This window comes from Wyeomyia smithii, chromosome 2, assembly GCF_029784165.1.
Source record: "Wyeomyia smithii strain HCP4-BCI-WySm-NY-G18 chromosome 2, ASM2978416v1, whole genome shotgun sequence".
NCBI lineage: Eukaryota > Metazoa > Arthropoda > Insecta > Diptera > Culicidae > Wyeomyia > Wyeomyia smithii.
In genome coordinates this window covers 111,075,179-111,095,512 of record NC_073695.1, presented here as the reverse complement: position 1 = coordinate 111,095,512, position 20,334 = coordinate 111,075,179, and the positions used below count along the sequence as shown (strand labels likewise).

The 20,334-nt window shown below is 39.6% G+C and overlaps 1 protein-coding gene across 1 annotated transcript; it reads right to left on the bottom strand.

The window, feature by feature from the left end:
- Window positions 1-13,587: 13,587 nt before the first annotated feature.
- LOC129725179 (putative mediator of RNA polymerase II transcription subunit 26) lies at window positions 13,588-17,530 on the bottom strand. Its single transcript, XM_055680693.1, has 2 exons — window positions 17,461-17,530; window positions 13,588-17,396 (listed from the first exon to the last, which is right to left on the bottom strand). The coding sequence occupies exons 1-2, from the start codon at window positions 17,467-17,469 to the stop codon at window positions 13,962-13,964; spliced, it is 3,444 nt and encodes a 1,147-aa protein (XP_055536668.1). The 5' UTR covers window positions 17,470-17,530; the 3' UTR covers window positions 13,588-13,961.
- Between the last annotated feature and the right edge of the window lie 2,804 nt (window positions 17,531-20,334).

Sequence of the window (20,334 nt, the reverse complement as noted above, 5' to 3'; positions counted from 1 at the left end):
TGAACATTGTAATTTTTTGTATCCTGTGTGCCCAGTGGGGTGCCAGTTGGTCGCGTGGTACGATGCTGGTCTAACAAGCCAGTTTTCACAGGTTCTAGTCTTGGGCTCGGGAGAGACTGTTATTATCAATCAGCGTTGCACAACGAGCGAGAAGCAAAATTTTACTCACTCTTTCTGCTTGAGAACGAGACATATGCTGCGCTTCTCAAGTTTTTTGCACACACTCATTCGAGTGTGACTTTTTTTACGCGATTTTTTTCAATAACGCGGATTATTTTTACGCGGTTTTTTGAAATAACGCGGATTATTTTTACACGATTTGATAGATTATTTTTACGCGGTATTAAATAAGTTTAGTATAAGTAAGTCCAATAAAGTAAAAATCAATCATATGGTTCATGACAATAAGATATTCTGTTTAATTAATCTAAATAATGCATATTTTTAATATATTTGCTGTTATTATCAAAAAATAGGCAAATTCCGTTGATTCGGTAAGAAGAAACAAAAATACATAAATAATTGTGCAACGATACGAGTCAGGGTCGTTGCGATTTACTTCCTTTTAAGAAACGAAAGCTTAAAACATGTAGCAAAATTATTATAAAAAAGTTATTGCCATGTTCTTCAATGAATTTTCATTTTAGAATCACTAAAATTTATTTTGTGTGTTTCGTTACCATTTTTGTATCATTTTTCATGTTTATATTTACTTACGTGCCATTATTTTTAATCGGATCTTATTATTGAATGGAGTTTTTTCTACGCGATTTTTTTAAATTACGCGGTTTTTTTTATACGCGGATTTTTTCAACGCGGTACAACCAACTGCGTAAAAAAAGACCCCAGTGTATTTTGTTTAAAAGTTGCTTAAAAGTTAGTTTTTTGTACTTAACTTTTGTTAGTTACATTTTACGAGAAAACATTGTTCCAAAGTTGCATTCAGGCATACAAAATACACGTTTTTGTTGAAGAGCACACACCACTAGGACTTTTCCTTACAAAGCTATAGCATGTTTAACTAAGCCTTATTGGACCACTGTGCACTGGTGTCGATAGGATCCGTAGCGCTGGTCCCGCAATTGTCCTGTACACTAAACAGTTGGCTGCGAAGTCTGTGTATGATAAATAGAAGTTCTAATTCCGAATTGAAATGTAGCATCAAGGCGAAGGAAAATTTATGGTATAAACAAAGCAGAATAAAAATGGTTACTTTCTAATTTATTTCTATTATGAAATCGATTAATGAATGTTGTTTGAAAACGGTTGCCAGAAACACACATTTTTCGTTCGAGAGGGGAGACCTCCCGGTCTAGCTTGAGTGTGATATACCATTTCAACTCAAAAATAAACAAATAAAATAGAAAAACCACAGCTAAACCACAGAATATAACTTTAAAAAAATACTTCCACAAGGCAGAATTTGTGGTTGATCGAGGCGTGTGTGGAGCATAGAGCAATAGATAAGAGTGATCGATATTGGTCTTAGGGGAAACTACCTCTCCCAGTAGTTCAATTGGCCAAAACACCATGCCGGAGACATCGGAGATTGCAGGTGTGATTTTTCGAAATAGCTAACAAATGAACACGGGCTGAGGATGTGATATAGATTTTCCCTCGTTCCTTGGATACTATTCGACCTGGTTCCGAATTACTCATATTAGGTCGGAATTGATTATCCGGGATTCAATTATCCGATTACTTTTTTTTGCTGCTTGTTTTTTAATTATATTTTGATTTTTTACCTTTACTATCCTTTCCGGCATCTATGTTACTATGTCTGAAACCAATCGAAGTCTGATTTATTTATTTTTGCTTCTCAAGACTTAACCCATTCTTTCCTCTAAAGTATTTTCTGGCTACGCCACTGCATAAAAGTAACATAACAAAATAAAATATTTATTTTACGTTCGTTGATGTAGAAACTGGAAGTCATTATGTTATCAAAATGGCACCAGAAGTTGCTTTAAAGCCTCTGGGCATCATCCCGGTTACGGAAATAACCATATTGAGTGGTATTCAGTCATTTTAGGCCGATTTAAGGAAACCAAAAGTCACCATCTTGAACTCAAAAATGTTGCTATTCGACCTTACTTCAGTTCTGCTAATCTGCGTCTAGAACAAGTCGCTATGTTTTCCAATAGTACAATATTTAGCATAATAAAATCACAAATTTCCGCTTAGCTGATTTTCCGACCGATTACCGCAAGGATGAAGGAAATTCATTAAAAACTGACTGAGTTATAAGTATTTGAAATTGGATAATTATCGTGACGCTCTTGATGTTTCTGGTAGTTCAGTTTGCAGCCCTATTCCAGAACGTTGCTGTAAGACGTACTTCTACGTCAAAACATGAAATGAATCGTTTTACAGTTGTCCGATCTCAACGTGGTTTTTTTATACACAAGGTGCGAAAGGAAAAAATGCGAAAATGTATGGTATTTATGCAAATACCATTTTCAACCACTTCAGGCAATAATATCAAAATGTTCGAGCTCAGTTACCTCTCCCTTCTATTACGTTCTTTCAAACCAATGTACTCGATGTGTTCTCCTTTTTTATCAACGACGCCGGAAGCAGACCGTTGGACACCACCAAGCCAAACATCATGGAACCCGTCGAATGTTTCATTTAGATCTCAAATGACACTTTCTCGGAATATCCGCAAAATTCTTCAGTGAAATGAACCGGTCTGTGTGGCTTTATAACACAGCATTGATGCTAAACAGTAGAATTTATTTGGGTTTTGGCAAATTGGTGACCGGAACATTTTCTACATTTAATTTTTGCTTCTATTAGAAATTTTCCGGTTTCCGGTGCCCACATTGACGGCTCTTGACTAACAATCCGGCATTGATAACGTGCAATAGAAAGCAATTTGCAACGATTTGTGACAATGGATGAAACATGGACAAATCACTACACTTCTAAGTCCAATATCAAAAACCCTGTGAATACTACGTTTTATAATTTTATAATTTTATTTTATATAAACGGGTCTATTTCCATTTTACTGCCTCTCTAGTATGAGTCACTTCGCGAACATTACTTAAAATTTCACTTATGGGTCATTCCATGTCAAGTGTCCGAGGAAATGCATCGACCATCTCCGATTTCGACCAAAATTTGTAAGTCGATGTATTTTGGGCCGGAGCTCATAAGTACAAAGTGTAGTACCGATTATTGGACCCCTCGGACACTTTTTGCAAATTTGGCAAAACACCTTTTTTTATTTTGTAAATATCTCGAGACCCTGAAGAGCTACAGGTGGTATTGGCATATTATTTTGAAGGGTTTGAGACGTAGAATCGAACTACGTGGTCAATTTTTTCCTGCAGTGTTGCCAACTTAGCATTTTTTATTAATCAAAACTTAATATGCAATTTCCTCGAAATATCCCCCCCCCCTTCGATTTTGATTTTGAGCACGCCAATGTGTTTAGCAAACGATTTTACATAGAAATCACTTATCAGCAAAAAACAAAATGTAGCGTTCCAGAGATACAGCATTTTCAAAATTGCAAGATTTCGGATTTTGTCTACGCTCGAAAGCGCTTTCACATAAATTGCTGCTATCTAAATGGTATCCTAGCAGGCATTTGTGTAATCGAAGAGATGTACCTTAAAGGAGCATCCGGTAATGATGTAACGCAAAAAACCCCGCTTTAGAATCATTTTCACGAAAGGTTACAGGAGAGTTTTGGTTACACTTTTCCCATGATTCTTCATTTTATTGGTTTATCACATTGTAAAAATAATCCAATTTAAAACCGTTTCCTAACTGGCGAATTGTCATGTTTTTTTTCTGATTTAAGGTTTGCTATGATTTCAAAATTGTAAACAATGTGTCTTATCATGTGTGCAGTCATTTCATTTTTGGAGATGGTGTGTTTAATTGGATTGTATTTAAAACAAATTTGTTTCGTATTGGTTATCACAGCAGCTTACGCAATGAGATTTACTAGCTACTAAGGGAGCATGCATAAATGACGTAGGTTTTTTTTAGGTTTTTTATACTCCCCTTCGCCCTCTCCCACCGGAGCACTTCGTCACAAAGTCAGACCCCCTATTGATAATTACGTAGCTTTATAACAAACTCCATCGATGAAATCTGAAATCAGCATTTTTTCACGCTATTAACAATGTCACAAGTTGGTTTCAAAATTCGAATCATGGACAAAAGTCTGCATTTAACAAAAAACAGTTTGAATTTAAATACGAAAAGTGTGGCCCAAACTCTCCTGTAACCTTTCATGAAAATGATTCTAGAGCGGGATTTTTTGCGTTACATCATTAACGGATGCTCCTCTAAGGTACATCTCTTCGATTACACAAACGCCTGCTAGGATACCATTAAGATTGCAGCAATTTATGCAGAAGCGCTTTCGTGCGTAGACAAAATCAAAAATCTTGCAATTTTGAAAATGCTGTATCTCCAGAACGCTACATTCTGTTTTTTGCTGATAAGTGATTCCTATGAAAAATCGTCTGCTAAACACATTGGCGTGGTCAAAATCAAAATCAAAGGGGGTTATTTTGAGGAAATCGCAAATTAAGTTTTGAATCGAAAAATATGCAATGTTGGCAACACTACAGAAAAAAAAAATTGATCACGTAGTACGATTCTACGTCTCAAACCCTTCAAAATGATATGCTAATATCACCTGTAGCTCTTCAGGGTCCCGAGATATTCACAAAATGAAAAAAGTGCTTTGCTAAATTTGCAAAAAGTGGAGCCATTCCCATTGGCCGAGGGGTCCACCAATCGGTACTATACTTTGTACTTATAAGTTCCGGCCCAGAATACATCGACTCACAAATTTTAGTCGAAATCGGAGATGGTCGATGCATTTTCTCGGACACTTGACATGGAATGACCCATATAGTATAACTTCAGTTATTAATTCAAGTTTAACATCAATATTCTTAGAGCGCACAGAGTGGAATTAGATTAATTAGATTGGAAATAGCAATTTCAAGATGTTTTTGAGAAACCAGAAGTCGGATTAAAAATGAATCCTGCATTTAAAAATGAATTCTGGCATTCATCGATATACCAATCTTGGTTAATATTGGGGTTTGCAATCCCGGGAACAATTTCCCGGGAAATAGCTTTTCCCGGGATTTCCGGATCCCGGAAACAGAAATATTAATTCCCGGGATCCCGGGATCCCGGAATTCCCGAGTTCCGTGAAAAATTTTCTAAGATTCACTATATTTTCCTATGCAATATTGCAATAAAATTAAATACGTCAAACTGGTACGACCTGAAATTAATCATTAAATAAAACTCAAAGTTAGTATAGTGTTTGCATGTAAATAAGTAAGCATTCAAATGTTCTAAGACTGACTTATTTTGAGTCGTATTGAGCTGATTATTTAGTATTCTATCGTTTCCTTCCGGTTTTTCTCGGTCACAGAAAATCACCGAACGGCGAATCAACGAAATAACGTAGTTAATTACCCAAAATTCTTCCTTGGAATTTTACGTTCTAATCAATAATGATATAAACTTCAAATGGGTTTGAAATGTTGTTCTGTCAAAAAAAAAACTAGATTCGAGACGCAGTTTATTTGTAAAAAAACTCACATAGCAAATATATTTAAATGAAAAAAGAAAAATAGCGAATAGGTTTGCTACCGCTCAAATAAAAAAGTAAATATTCATTGTAGTGTAAAAAATATTTTACCCAAACAGTTCGTACCGAATATAGCGAATATTTTCCGCGTCCAATGCCAGCCTAACACTCAGTTTTCTCTTCAACAAACTGAAAGAATTGGACACTAGTTTTCAATTAAGTGTAGCAAAAGCTGTAATCGGTGATATGAAAGTATTCTAGAAATCGAACATCAGCGGTGATTCAGCAGACTTGAGCAAAGTTTTACAGAAGGGCATAACATTTTTTAGCTTAACGGAAAATTGTCAGTGGATCTGAAGCGATTGTTTGACGACATGAAGATCCTTAATTCTCTCTTCTGCACATATATGCTACAAAAATCGATCGCGAATTTTTTATGTTGACTTGAATATGCTTTGTATTACATTCGTTTTTTTTTTTTCGTGCAAATCGAGAATGAAATTTTAAACAACTTTTTGTTACCTTTTACTAATGAACTTCATTTAAAATCTCACTTTGTAAAAAAATTTGTCCGTTCCCAGTTCTCGGGAATTCCCGGGAAATGCGAGAATTTATTCCCGTTTCCCGGGAAATCGATTCCCGGAAATATTGCAAACCCTAGTTAATATTTGGCCAACAGTATTCCAGAAACTGTAATTCGTTATCTGGATTTCGAAATGGCATCTGTGATTGATTTATGACTGCTAGGTATCATCCCGATGTAGAGAATACCCGTATTGCATGATATTCGATTACGTTAGGCTGTTTATGTAAAATCAGAGGTTGTCATCTTGAATTTCAAAATGGGCGTAGGGATAACTCCCGGTTTCGAAAATACCTGAATTAGATAGTACCCTCCCAATTTTAGCAGTTTTTCAGAAACTGAAAATCGCTTGCTTTGATTAAGAAGATGCATCTGGAGTTAATTTCTGAAGGCCCAAACACAATGGATACGTTTGCGTTGCGTTGACGTTAATTTGACAAAAAATGTATGGGCTAACTGTCAAATTGCCGCAAACGCAGTACCCAGTGTGTTTAGGCCTTAAGCATCATCCCGATTCCGGAAATACTCATATTGAATGGTAATTTAATATTCTGGAAAATGAAACACTTCAAGCAAAACTCGTAGTTATGAAACAATGATACTTTATAAATGGTTATATTGGTTGATTTATTTAGTGGCGTTTGAAACGAACGTGATTAAAAAGTTCTAACAAAGTGAACCCCAAAATATTATTATGCATTTTGTTATCACTTATAACCAACCAATGTATAAGTATATACAACCATCAAGGTATTCGTCACGTTTAACTGGGCTAGTTAGAATCTCAATAGAAAGAATTCGAAATACGAATGTCAAGATATTATTACCACAAAAATAATGGGAAAAATAAAAATGACATGAATTGAATCGTCTCAAGTTAATTAGACAAACATGCAACTTGTAAAATAGCAATTAATGAAGGCCTTACAATTGTGAGGCTCATTGTAGATGCACAAGAAAAATTTATTATTGAAGATTTGGTCCCAAAAACTAATAAGCAAATGTCAAGATAAGAAATGTTTTGTGCACTACCAGTTTGATGAGTTATTGAACACGTTTAATACCGCGCAATGATTACCGTGCTGGACCGAAATCCGTACACCTAAGTACATGATAATCTTCGACGGTCAATATAAAATCAAGAAATCACATATTGCTTTAAACTGACATGTTTACTTATAGATCTACTTATATTTTATCACTATCTTCAAGTAAAATGAATAAAATCACTCCAAAACTCGGAGAAATCATATTTAAATAGAACATGTTTTGAATCGAAATCCGTACACAGTTTTTTGTCTGAATCAAAACCCGTACACTTTTGAATCGAAATCCGCACACACGCGATATAGACTGGATCAAAGACCATACAACAATAAATCGAAATCCGTATATATATAGAAGTACAAAAATAAACATCCTTTATTTATAATTTATCTTTAAATTAACGAATAGATATATTATGAGGATCAATTGGTTCCTAGAGTTTCACACGGTTTTCTAACTTTTTATATCAGCTGAAATAGTGCAATTTTCGTAGCGTTTCGTAGCGGCACCCCTTATCGTAGTAACAGGAACGCCGGAACCTCTCGAAGCTTCCCGGTACTACTTTCCCTTGCGCTCCTCAGTCACAGCTCCTTCGAAATTGTTTGCCGTAAATTTATACTTGTTTTCTTCCAAAATATGCTGAAAATACGAAGAAAGTTCAACAATATATGCATGATACACACGCTGTACGGATTTCGATTCAAGCAATTAACAAGAATCAAAATCCGTACTGCACAGTTTTTGTTGAATAAATACAATTTACACTATTTACCAGACAATATACAGCTCGAAAATGACAAAGACTTACCTTTTCCATCAATTTCAAAAAGATTCACAGAGTAAAACACTTATATCCCACTTGAAAGTCGTTTTTATCTGAAGAACGTTTCCTTAGTAAATTCTCTAACGATACAACGAAATGACAACTGAAACCGATACACGATTGGTTTTTCATTTTTAATATTTTTATTTCATGGCCTACTGGCGCATAGTTTGATTTAACAGAAGGCCAACAGCTCAACGAATATGTACATGTAACTTTCATATGAATTTTCATTTTTATAATGCTTGAAACTGAAAAAAACCTTAAGGTGTACGGATTTCGATACTGTACGGGCTTCGATCCAGCACGGTACATTAGTTCTTTCCAAATAATTAATTATAATTGTGTTTGCGGAAATAACAGAATTATTAAGCGTGCTTTTCAAGCGCAATCCATAACACCAAAATAAATAGTTCGGCATATTACGTTCTATTGCATAGACAGGGGCGGATTAACGCGTAGGCGAAGCAGGCGGTCGCCTGCTCGTCAATCATCGAGGGGCGGCAAACAGACGGCTAATGCGTGTGCTTATTTTTTAAGCGACGAGGAAATTTTTTCTCTCTCTCGCAGGATTTCCATTCACGTGCGACGCGACCAACCACATTTTCATGTGCTAACGTTGTACTAACACTCCACATGCCACAGTCTTCTTGCAAAATTTCAGCTCGGTCGGACTTCGAAAAGTGGTGCCTCGAAGCGGTCAAAGTTTCACTTTTTCGGCCGATAAAAAATGCACAGGTAGTTCGTAAAATGTTCGATATTGAAAAAAATGGTCTTAGAAATGCATGAAACGTCGAGATCTGTCATAATCTCTTAAGCTAATTATCTTAAACTTTTTTTGTAAAAATCAATTTTTGTAAAAATCAATTTTTGTAAAAATCAATCCGTTCCATGCAGCAACCATTTTCTCAGTCTTGTTGTTAGCGATGGTGCCAAATCATGTTTTGATGCAGTAGACTTTTTCAGTGTCGTGCAAGAAATTTTCAACTTCTTTTCTGCTTCAACTCATCGTTCAAAAAACACATTACTTCTCTTACGGTAAAGCCTCTGAGTGGAACGCGTTGGAAAAGTCGAATTGATGCTGTCACTCCCTTGAGGTTTAATATAGGAGAAATTTATTATGCCCTATATGAAGCAATCGAGGATCTGAAGCAAGATGCGTTTGCAAGAAATACTGCAAAAAGCCTAGCGAAAAAAAATTAAAAAAAATCAAATTCTTATGCAGTTTAGTAGCTTGGCATTCAATTTTGTTCAAAATCAATTTAGTGAGTAAGTACCTTCAAAAAATAAATAGCAGTCTCGAAAACACTATAGACTTGAGAGGCAGCGTTTAAAACTTCTTGAAAAATATGAGAATAGAAGGTTTGAATAGCGTCATTACTGATGCTAAAGAACGTGCCGACATTTTAGAAGTAAATCCTGAGTTTCAAAAAGAAACACGAATTCGGCCGAGAATGATAAAGAAACAGTTTGCATACGAACAGTCAGATGAACCAATTACATCGAAAAAACTCTCTTTCAAAGTGAATTTCTTCTATTCTGTATTGGATGTAGCTATTGCATCGTTCGATGATCGATTCCAGTTAATGAAAAATCACAGTGACAATTTCAGCTTCTTGTATGATATTCACAGTTTAATGGGTTGTAGTACAGATCAGTTAGAGAAAAGTTGTCTACATTCACAGAAAATCCTCACACACAAGAAAGAGTGTGACATCGATGGACATGAAATGCTCCAAGAACTTGTTATTTTATCACCTATGTTGCCAGCTGAGACGACTCCAATGAATGCGTTAAACTACATCACAAAAAATCAACTGATTGATACTTTTCCAAATGTTCTTGTATCCTTGAGAATTTAACTCACTTTACCCATTAGTGTAACAAGTGGTGTTCTTTGAGCTCCTGGAAAAGACATACAATGAAAGCGCAGGAGACACATCCACAGTTCGATCAGCACTACAGCGCGAGAAGTGTTGGGTACAACTGCGGCAGCTGCGTCCAATGAGTGGTTTGACGCTGAGTGCAGCGAGTAACGGAGGAGAAGAACCGCGCCAGGGGTCACATGTTGGCCACGGCTGTGACTCGTCAGAGCGTGGGTAGATATCGAGATGCTAGAGCCGGTGAAAAGGGACTCCATCGCCGGAAGAAACGACAGCATTGGGAGCGTCATCTTGCGGAGGCGGGAGGTTGCTTCTCCAGGCACGATGCGAGGAGCTTCTACAAGAAGGTCAACGGAATTAGGAATCGAAACGTGTCAGCTCCTGTCATGTGCAACGATAGGGAGGGGAACCTGATAACCGATAAAACAGAGGTGGCCAGGCGTTGGAAGGAACACTTCAGTGTGCTGTTGAACGGTGAGGGAAACAGTGGAGTCGAAAGGAGCGGGATGACTATTGAGGATGATGGCCAAGCTGTGGATCCACCTTCCATGGACGAGGTGAAGAAAGCAGTTAAAGAGCTGAGAAACTGCAAGGCAGCTGGGAAGGACGGCATTCCCGCCGAACTCTTCAAAGTCGGGAGCGAACAGCTGTATCGTGCCATCCATCGGATCATGCTGAGAGTGTGGTCTGATGAAGAATTGCCCTCGGACTGGTTGGAGGGTCTCATATGCCCGATCTACAAAAAAAGTCATCGCCTGGACTGTAGCAATTATCGGGGCATAACTCTTCTCAATACCGTGTATAAAAATCTCTCCCACATCCTGTTCCAAAGACAGAGGCCGTTGCAGGAGACCTTTGTTGGCGAGTACCAATGCGGTTTTCGAGGGGGACGCTCCACGACGGACCAAATGTTTACCTTGTGACAAATTCTCGAAAAAATTTCGAGAATTCAACTTGCATACGCACCATCTGTCCATAGACTTCAGGGCAGCGTACGATTCAGTTAAGAGGAATGAGTTATGGCGGATCATACTTGAACATGGCTTCTCAACAAAGCTGATTAAGCTGATACGTGCCACCCTTGAAGGTTCTACATCAAGCGTCAGGATAACCGGTGAGATATCGGACCCTTTCGTGACGTTAGATGGTTTTAAGCAGGGTGATGGGCTGTCGAACTTATTGTTCAACATCGCATTGGAAGGTGCTATGAGGAGGGCTGGTGTGCAGAGAAGCGGCACCATCATTACGAAATCGCACATGCTTCTAGGTTTTGCGGATGATATCGACATTATTGGTATTAATCGTAGAGCAGTGGAAGCGGCCTTCGGACCTCTCAGGCGTGAAGCTGCGAGATTAGGGCTTGTTATAAACTCTGCCTAAACGAAATACATGGTGGCTGGCAGAGTGCGTGGTAGTCCGTCGGAGGTTGGTGCTGCGGTGGTGCTAGATGGGGAAACATTTGAAGTAGTCGACGAATTTTTTTACCTGGGAACATTAGTGACATGTGACAACGAGGTTAGCCGTGAGATAAAGAGGCGGATAGCAGCCGCAAACAGGGCCTTTTACGGATTACGTAACCAGCTAAGGTCCCGCAGTTTGCAAATCCGTACAAAACTTGCACTCTATAAAACACTGATTTTTCCGGTGGCTCTCTACGGCCATGAATCATGGACGCTGAAAGAGGCTGATCGGCGAGCTCTTGGTAATTTTGAGCGTAGGATTTTGCGAAATGTAAATTTTTGAATTGTTAACACAACACATGCTGTCTAATCAAATTTTCGAGTCTATAGAAAATGCGTTTCATATAAAATAAAAACTTGAGAGGGGGCGGCAAAATCAGTCTTCGCCTGCAGCTCAAATCAGCCTTCGTCCGCCCCTGTGAATAGAAAGCAGCAAGTAAATCCGTACTAGCATGAGAACAAATATAACTGAACAGCCGTTCCATTCTGTGCAACTCAATAAATTGTTTGATTGGCTACAAATATACCATCGATATTGTTGTATAAAAACAAGCAAATATTTTGTTGGTACAACCCATAAAAAACGTTGTACAAAACCAACATCTGCTTGTGTATCATTCAATTTCCAATAAAAACACAGACTGTAATGTTGAAAAACGTGCTGCAGTCAAGCCGAACCTTTCATAGCCGGCAAACTATTCTAGACAAAATGTCTAGACAACGAAATCGGCCCGCAGTGGTTTCCCTCACCTTACCAGAGGTCAACATCACATTCCACTGGCACGATCGGCTTGAATCACCGGAAAGAGGAGCCGCCCGGCAAACGCATGTCTGCCGGTGCTTAGATTAGTGCACAAATGCTCTGTATAAAAGATTTGTTATTCCACCAGAACACTATCAGTTGTACTTCTGTGCTTATCTAGAACAACCGAGTAGCAAAAAATGCTTAAGGTGAGTTTTTTTTTGTAAAATAACGTAGTGTGTAAATGTTTTTAATTTTGTTCTGGTTCAGGTTACAACAGTTCTGCTTGTGATAGCGGTAGTCGCCATTAAGGCTGCTCCTCAGGAACGATGGCAGTCTCGGACAGATTGGGATCTTGGCAGAGCAGGCGGACGACAAGGTCAAGTGCCTCGTCGTTTAGAAGCAGTCGTGGCGGCCGCAGCAGCCGAGAGAAATCGACAACGTCAGCAACAAGAAACTGCTGCCTTAGGGGAGCAGGAAGCAGATGAATTGGAACGCGTAGAAGACATCGAAGAACAAGAGCAGCAAGGAGAAAATCAGGATGCTGAACAAGATGTGAATGGGGTATTTCCCCAGGAAGAGGCTCAAGAAGCAGTTGAGAATGAAGGGCAGCAGAATGGTGGACAGGATGACACACAACAAGGTGAAGTGTCCGAAAATGAACAGCGAGGGCAGCAGGCCGATCGTCAACGTGGCACAGAGCAACGTGGTCAACAAAGTGAACAGCGAGGACAACAAAGAAATGCGGGGCAATGTCAACAAGGGGGAGAGCAGAGGGGAGCTTCCCAACGCAATGGCGAACGAGGCGGTCAACGTGCTCAAAACCAAGCCTCACAAGGAAGAGTTGGCAGACAGCGACAAGGTCAAGGCAATCAACCTAGCGAAGGACAACGTGGTGTAGGACAAAATAACCAACGCAGACGAGGACAGGCAGAAACAGAGCAACGCGTTGGAGAACAGCAAAATGCTCAACAAGACGGACAGCAGCAAAGTGAACGCGAAGGGGAGCAGCAAGTTGAACAACAAGTCGTCCAGCGTAGTGAAGGTGGCTTACAGGAAGGCAATGCACAAGAAGTAGCAGAGGGTAATCAGCAAGAAGGTGGGCAAGAGGCAGGGAAAATAGTTTTGCCTAACTATGAATTCGCGTACGGAGTGTACGACCCATTCACCGGTGATCACAAAGATCAATGGGAGAAGCGTATTGGTGATCATGTGAAAGGCGTCTACGCTTTAGATCAACCGGACGGCAAGCAACGTGTAGTTGAGTACGAAGGGGATAGCAAACGAGGATTCGAGGCCATCGTGACGGAGATCGAAAAGAAGAACAGTAAAGGTAGGCAAAGCGGAGAGAATCGCCGAGAAAAGTTAAACGGGATAGCTCACAGTTACATTGCAGTGAAGAAAATCGACGTATAATTGCGATTAATGTATTCATCTATTATCAAAAAGTAAACATTTCTTCTATATAAGTAAAATGCATATATCGATAGTTACACTTGGTTGGTTTCCATTTCCGCAAGGTCCAGCAGTTTCACAATGCCTTGGCTCATTTTTTGCCGGTGGAAACACCTGTGCTTTGATTGAATTGCATCATTCCGAGTGGGTAAACATAAAAGTAAAGCGAGCGTATCCGAAGCGCGAACATGCTACGGATATGCTAAAAAGTGAACTATCGGGCCCGTCGTTTCCTCATTGGTATTCCTTAACATGTGGTGCTAGCGTGAAAGAAACCAAAAGGAAAATAATCGGGCTTTTCGTGTTAAACATTGGATTTATTAACATGTAACAACTGCAACTAGCACTAAATCAACAATTTACTACTTGGTTAGCTCTCAGTCTGTTTGGTTAGTTGAACTTTTCAAACTTAATATAACTAAGTCCGGCTTCCCGATGGCCACTTTCATTAGGTCCAGTACCTAAGTTGTTTTCCTGCAGCGTTTGTTGCTGCTGAGGGGGAGTATCTTGAATTTGTTTGCTTTCCAGGTTCTGCTGTTGATTGGCAGTGTTTCTAGAAGCCACAAATCCAAACAGGGGACTATCGGTGTATGACCCAGTTGTAGTACTTTGCGATAGCTCAGTAGAAGCCCACTGCTGCTGTTGTTGTTCTTGCTGAATCTCCTGACTACTGGTTCCCTTGAATTTTTCGTAGAACTTTGGTGACTTGTAGACGCCTTGATGAGATTTTGAACCTCCATATCCAATTTTGACGATCGGCTCGAACCGGACAGGTGTTTTATTGATCTGCACTTTAATTCCCTGCTCAGAATCATTCGACTCGTATGAGTTTGAGATTTCGTTTACACCTTCTTCCGACTGTTGCTGTTCCTGAGAACTGTTTGATTCTATCTGCTCTTCATCCGTGCCTTTTTCGCGAATAGTACTCACAGTTTCGTAATTATTGCGAAGGTCACTTTCTGTAAGTTCTCTTGTTAAAAAGTCTCTAAACAGTTTGTTGAATTGATCGACGGTCAGTCCTCCGTTCCGACGCACGAGTATTTCTGTTAGTTCAAGTGGGTCCGTTGTTCCGTCGAATTCTTCGAACGATGCATTCGTGTTCTCTATATTTTGCGTACTCGGACGCTGAGTCGGCTCGTTTTCATCGAAATTTCGAGCATTTTCACCCAGCAATCGTCCATAACTGTCTCGCAATGCACCAATATCATTTGCATCAGATTCTTCTAGCGAGTTAATAGAATCATGATTCAGGTGTATACTGGACAGGTCTTGCTCTTTGTACCTATTTTCAGAGCTCCGCGGCGGTTGGGTTTGCACTGCTTTTGGACGAGGGGTAAACAAATCGACAGTGGGTTGAATCTGTGGCAGGGTTTGTTGATATCGTTGCTGCTCTGGCTGCTGTTGTTGTTGAAACCGTGGCTGCTCTGGTTGCTGTTGCTGATATTGTTGCTGCTCTGGTTTTTGTTGAAACCGTGGCTGCTCTGGTTGTTGTTGCTGATATTGTTGCTGTTCCGTTTTTTGTTGGAACCTTGGCTGCTCTGCCTGTTGTTGAAATTGTCGCTGCTCTGGCTGTTCTTGCTGCTGATACCGTGCCTGCTCTGGCTTCTGTTGTTGATATTGAAGCTGCTCCAACTGTTGTTGCTGTTGATACCGTTGCTGCTCTGGTTGCTGTTGTTGGAATTGTTGCTGTTCTGATTTTTGTTGAAACCTGGGCTGCTGTGACTGTTGCTGAAATTGTCGTTGGTCAGATATTATGTGCTGCTGATACCGTGGCGGCTCTGACTTCTGTTGTTGATACTGAAGCTGCTCTGGTTGCTGTTGTTGTTGCTGATATCTTTGCTGCTCTGGTTGTTGCTGTTGGAATTGTTCCTGCTCTGGTTGTTGTTGTTGAAATTGTCTCTGATCTTGTTGTTGTTGTTGATACCGTGGCTGCTCTGGTTGCTGTTGCTGATATTGTTGTTGCTCCGGTTGCTGCTGTTTGATTTGCTGTTGTTGAATCTGCTGCTGTTTCACCAGTTGCTGCTGTTGACTTTGCTGCTGCTGAAGCTGCTGTTGCTGAAGTTGCTGCTGTTGGAGTTGCTGCTGCTGCAATAGCTGTTGTTGAAGTTGCTGTTGTTGCTGTTGCTGTTGTAGTTGCAACTGCTGACGCTCGTGCTGTTGAGTGGCTGCTATTCCCCACAGTATAGTGGGAAGGAGGAACCCTGCTTGAATCATCGCCTGCGTCGGTTGACTGAGTGGAATGATTTGATTTGGTAATGTTGCCGAAACGTCTGGTGAGTTCGGTAACTGACTAGATTGAGTTGTTATCACATCATTCACTACAATCTGACTAAGCCGCTGACGATGACGCTCATTCTCCTTCTGCTGCTCGACATAATTCTGAGCTAGCCGATCTGGCTGAAACGTAAAACTCGCGGAGAGTCCGGACGTATTTGCTTGACCCACAGTTGGTCCGTTTTGATTGAATCGGGTGTCATTAGAACCAGTACTCGATGCCTTTTGTTTACTTTGAGGAGAACTCCCTACTGGGAGCGGCGGTTTAGTGACCACCAACCGTTCATCATCGTCCGTCTCTTCGCTGACTGCGTAACCAGTTGTCGTTTTCTCACCACTATCAAAATGTATATTTCTCAAGCTTTCCAACAAGTCATTGGTAGAAAACCCAAAATCAGATCGCTCAAAATTGTTTCGGAAACGACCTCGCTCCTTGTTCAGCTTTGTTTGACTCGGCGGACCAAAGATGTCTACAAGATGGGCTGTTGGTTTCTCACCAGGAAGTTTTGGTTTTACGTATTTAATCAAAAGATAAACGGCATTCTTATCTTCTTCTTCTTTAGCATACTGTGACAGAATAAAATTCCTAGCGGTTGTCGTAGTCGTAGGTGCTGGAGTAGTTGTAGTTGTTGTAGTCGTGGTACTAGTAGTACTTACGCAAGGAAATAAAGTCGTTGAACTTGTTTCTTTCGCAGTCGGAAATTGCACCGGTCCAGTTTTATCACTATCGAAAGGAACTCTTAGTTGAGGATTGCGGAATAATAAATCTGGAGTAACTGGAGCAACAGTAGTAGTTTTGGCTGCTTCCGTAGACGTTGCCATAGTAGTTGCCTTCGTCGTTCGGTGTAGGTCATAGTCCTCCAAAATGGTTTTTTTTCCAGAACTTTGTTGGTTAATTTTATCATATATAGCAGTTGACGTATCCCGCAGTGGAATTTTGTCTAGACCGTCAATAAAACCCTCCTTTTCAACTTCTTCTTCCTTCGACATGATCGTTGTAACGTAATTCTGATATCCGGGAGTGGTAGAAATCCAGTTGTACTCCTTTAATGGTCGCTTAAGGGGTTTAATTACCTTCTTGGAACTCATCATTTGCCTGCTTCCGAACTTGTGGAGGGGAAGTTCAGTGGTCATGGACTCATCAGCGCCATACGTTGTTGAATAGGACCATCCCATGTTGCCACCGGTTTGCCGCGTACCCTTCATCGCTCGATTCCCACTTCGAGATCCCTGGTTGAATGATCCATTCTTGGAACCTCCGATAACTGTAACCTTTTTGATTTCCATTTTACCAAGAGGACGCCTTTCACCTTTCATCCATTGTTGCGAATCTCCTGACATTGACACTTCTTTCTTGTAACCAATCTGTGGATTGTTTTGACCAATAGATCCATGCTCTTCCCGATTGCTTTCCTTGAAAGGTCGTGCATTGATGTGTTTCTGGTGAATCTTGAAGGAACCGTGCTTAATGTTGATATCATACTCATCTCGTTTCGCCGTACTTCCAGAGGTTACCAGCAGTGTTGCCAGCAGTAGAACTGGATCAAACCACTGTAAAACATAGACACGAAAAGTCACCAAAAAAATGCACTACCGATCGTTAATCACAACCCACCTGGACCATGCTGAAATTAACCGCAAAAACTTCGACACCTTTCACGGCAATCCTCGGACTGACCACTTTCTTTCCGATTACCAAACTATTTATAAGCGTAGCTCACATAACCGTAAAAATAATCGCGGAAATCGACAAAAAACAATACCCTTTTAATCGAACATTCGTATCAAAGCAAAAAAAAAACCGACGCTCGAAGAACACAACTTCGATTCCTAAGGCGCTTCTTACGCATTAATCATACACACGAAAGTGCAAGTGATAAGCTGTCGATTGGCCACAGACAACAACTTAGACTGCAAGTAACGGTTCGATTTCCATCCGACATTGCAATCCGTCTGTTCATAATCTGTGCCGCGGCGAGTTGTTTGCATGCTAGTACAGTCGGTTGTATTATCAGTGTAATTATAGTTGAGACCCAAAGCCATAGGTGGTGAAAAACGCAACGAAAGCAATCGTGCGAAACGGCTAGACCCAGGGGCATTATATTTTTTCTTTCGCTAGGAATGGTAACTTATCACTGTTTCCAACACCTTAGTTTCTTAGATCAATTTTTGCTGTGCATGATCTAAAAAGGTTAAAACTATCTCATGATCGCAACATAATTGAATTGAATAAAGTATTACAAATATTCTTTTTCCGATCAATTAGTAGCCTAATACCTTTTACTTCTAGCCTACTGCTGGGCTTTTGTATGCCATACTGGCCTCACCAAGCTTAAACATATATCTTTCAGTTTATGATCTTGTGGAGGGACTGGTGGTACGATAAATTAAATTATTCTGCTGTATCATAATCGATGAAATACTGAAGTCGCGTTCTTAATGAGTCTTATTGGTTTCATTTTTTTTTCTACAATATTCTAACAAACTGAGTTTGCCAATTCCCATCGTGATTCTAACAACTTTTTGTTGCTGTTGAACTTTTTGAAATGAAAATATTATATTCAGCATTTCCGCCCCAACGGCAAATTGGTAGGACGAAACCGTTTGTGATTCGAGGGAAAAAATTCCCCGTTTGTTTATGTATCCTTTCTCACCACACTATAAGAAATCGACACGTTACTGTGAAATGGATTCCATTTACATCTGTGCTACTAGATTAAACATTTTATATCGACGAGCAATACACTTGCGGTTCATTCGCAGCACAAAATCAAGTTTTTCTTCTCGGTTTTCTCCGTCACATTCAGATTACAATGCCATAGCACGTCAAATGATAGATTATATTAAAAATCGATATGGAACTACATGATGAAATAATTGGGCTCGTTTATTGGCATTCATTCGTAAAGATAATTTACTATGAGCTTGAGAACTATTTTCAGTACAGGAAGAAATGTTTCAATTTTCAATTCTTTTTAGAAGCACGTGCATTGGTAGCAAGGTATGTAGCATTGTCATATTTACAACTTAAATATTTTTTAATTTTTTTTTCCCCAATGCAAACCCGATTTGTGATGTTCACCGATTTGTGTGGCATTGGTTGTTCATAGACAAACTATTTCTCAGTCAATGTTTTGCCAACATGTCGGTTGATTTTACTCTCATACCGTTACACCACCGACCAACAGACGTACCACGAAATTTAGTCTCGTGGATCAAAATAACAGTCAATTCAAATGAGTTTAATTTATGAGGAATATTTCTGCCGCAGTGGCGACGGCGCTGATATGCTTTTTTCCTCAAAACTCAGTTAACAATTGTTGCTCACCGTGCTGCCAAAAACAGCAGAAAGGCAGAATGTTTATCTTTTGCGGGAAGATCGTGCAGCAGGTGTCGCACAAGTTAGTCGGAACCACATTTTTCTTATAATTTTGTATGGAGTGGTACGTTTGTCTGTCAGTGGTTACATCACTTTTTTATACAACATTCAAGCAACGATTAAACTTGTTTTTACGAAAATTAGTTAGAAGGAAATAAGCTCAAATGATGGCGCATAAGTGTAACGTTTGGAAAAAAGACGAACATTTTTCAGGATTTTTCTTTGAAGAGACACATCTGAGGTCTGGAGTTTTGGAATATGATGCACAATTTAGAACTTTAGCTCAACGCAATTGAAAATTTGAAGTTAGATACGCATAAACGAAAATTTAGCACCTCAGAACTCGTGTGTAGGAACGTGTGAAGTACAACAATAAACCTTGCCCAGTGCCCAGTGAATCGAAATAATTTCCAGCTAGAAAAGATCCTCGACCTGATCGGGAATCGAACCCGATATAACAACCGTGTGAAAGCAAGCCGATCGACATCGCTAACCACATAGCTACGGGGACCACAAGCATCTTTTGATTAGTTTTAATTCAAAAATTAAAAATTACATTATATGAAGAAAAATATAACGTTATAATGAGGTTATTTTGTAAGGTAGGTTACGTTATACCGTTATAAAACTGTTTTCATTTGTACTTTCCCATTGTAAACTACTCAAAACAAGCAATGAACTCCCGGCCAACATGATTATAACATAAGCAACATTTTATTGAAACTGTTTTAATTTGAATGTAACTCTGCACACGTATTTTGTTTAGCAAACTAAGCAGGGTAGGAAACATACTTTAAGCTGCTGTACAGAACAGATTCAAAAACTGATTATGCTACCTTTAACAATGATCAGTTAAAGTTCCAAAAGGAGAGACACTATTCCAATCACCCCGAACCTATTCTAAGCAGTCTCCATCTGTTTTTCAGGCGTTTTGCGTTAGCGCCCAAATAGCGCCTGAATAGCTATTTGGGCGCTAACGCTAATAGGTTGAACGGTATTGTATGTATTAGTGAGACAGTTAATTGATCAGAGTTTTAGTTATAGTCATTAAAATTGTCAATAGGGCTTTTGCTACACATACATACATAGCAACTGTTGGGCACACATTGC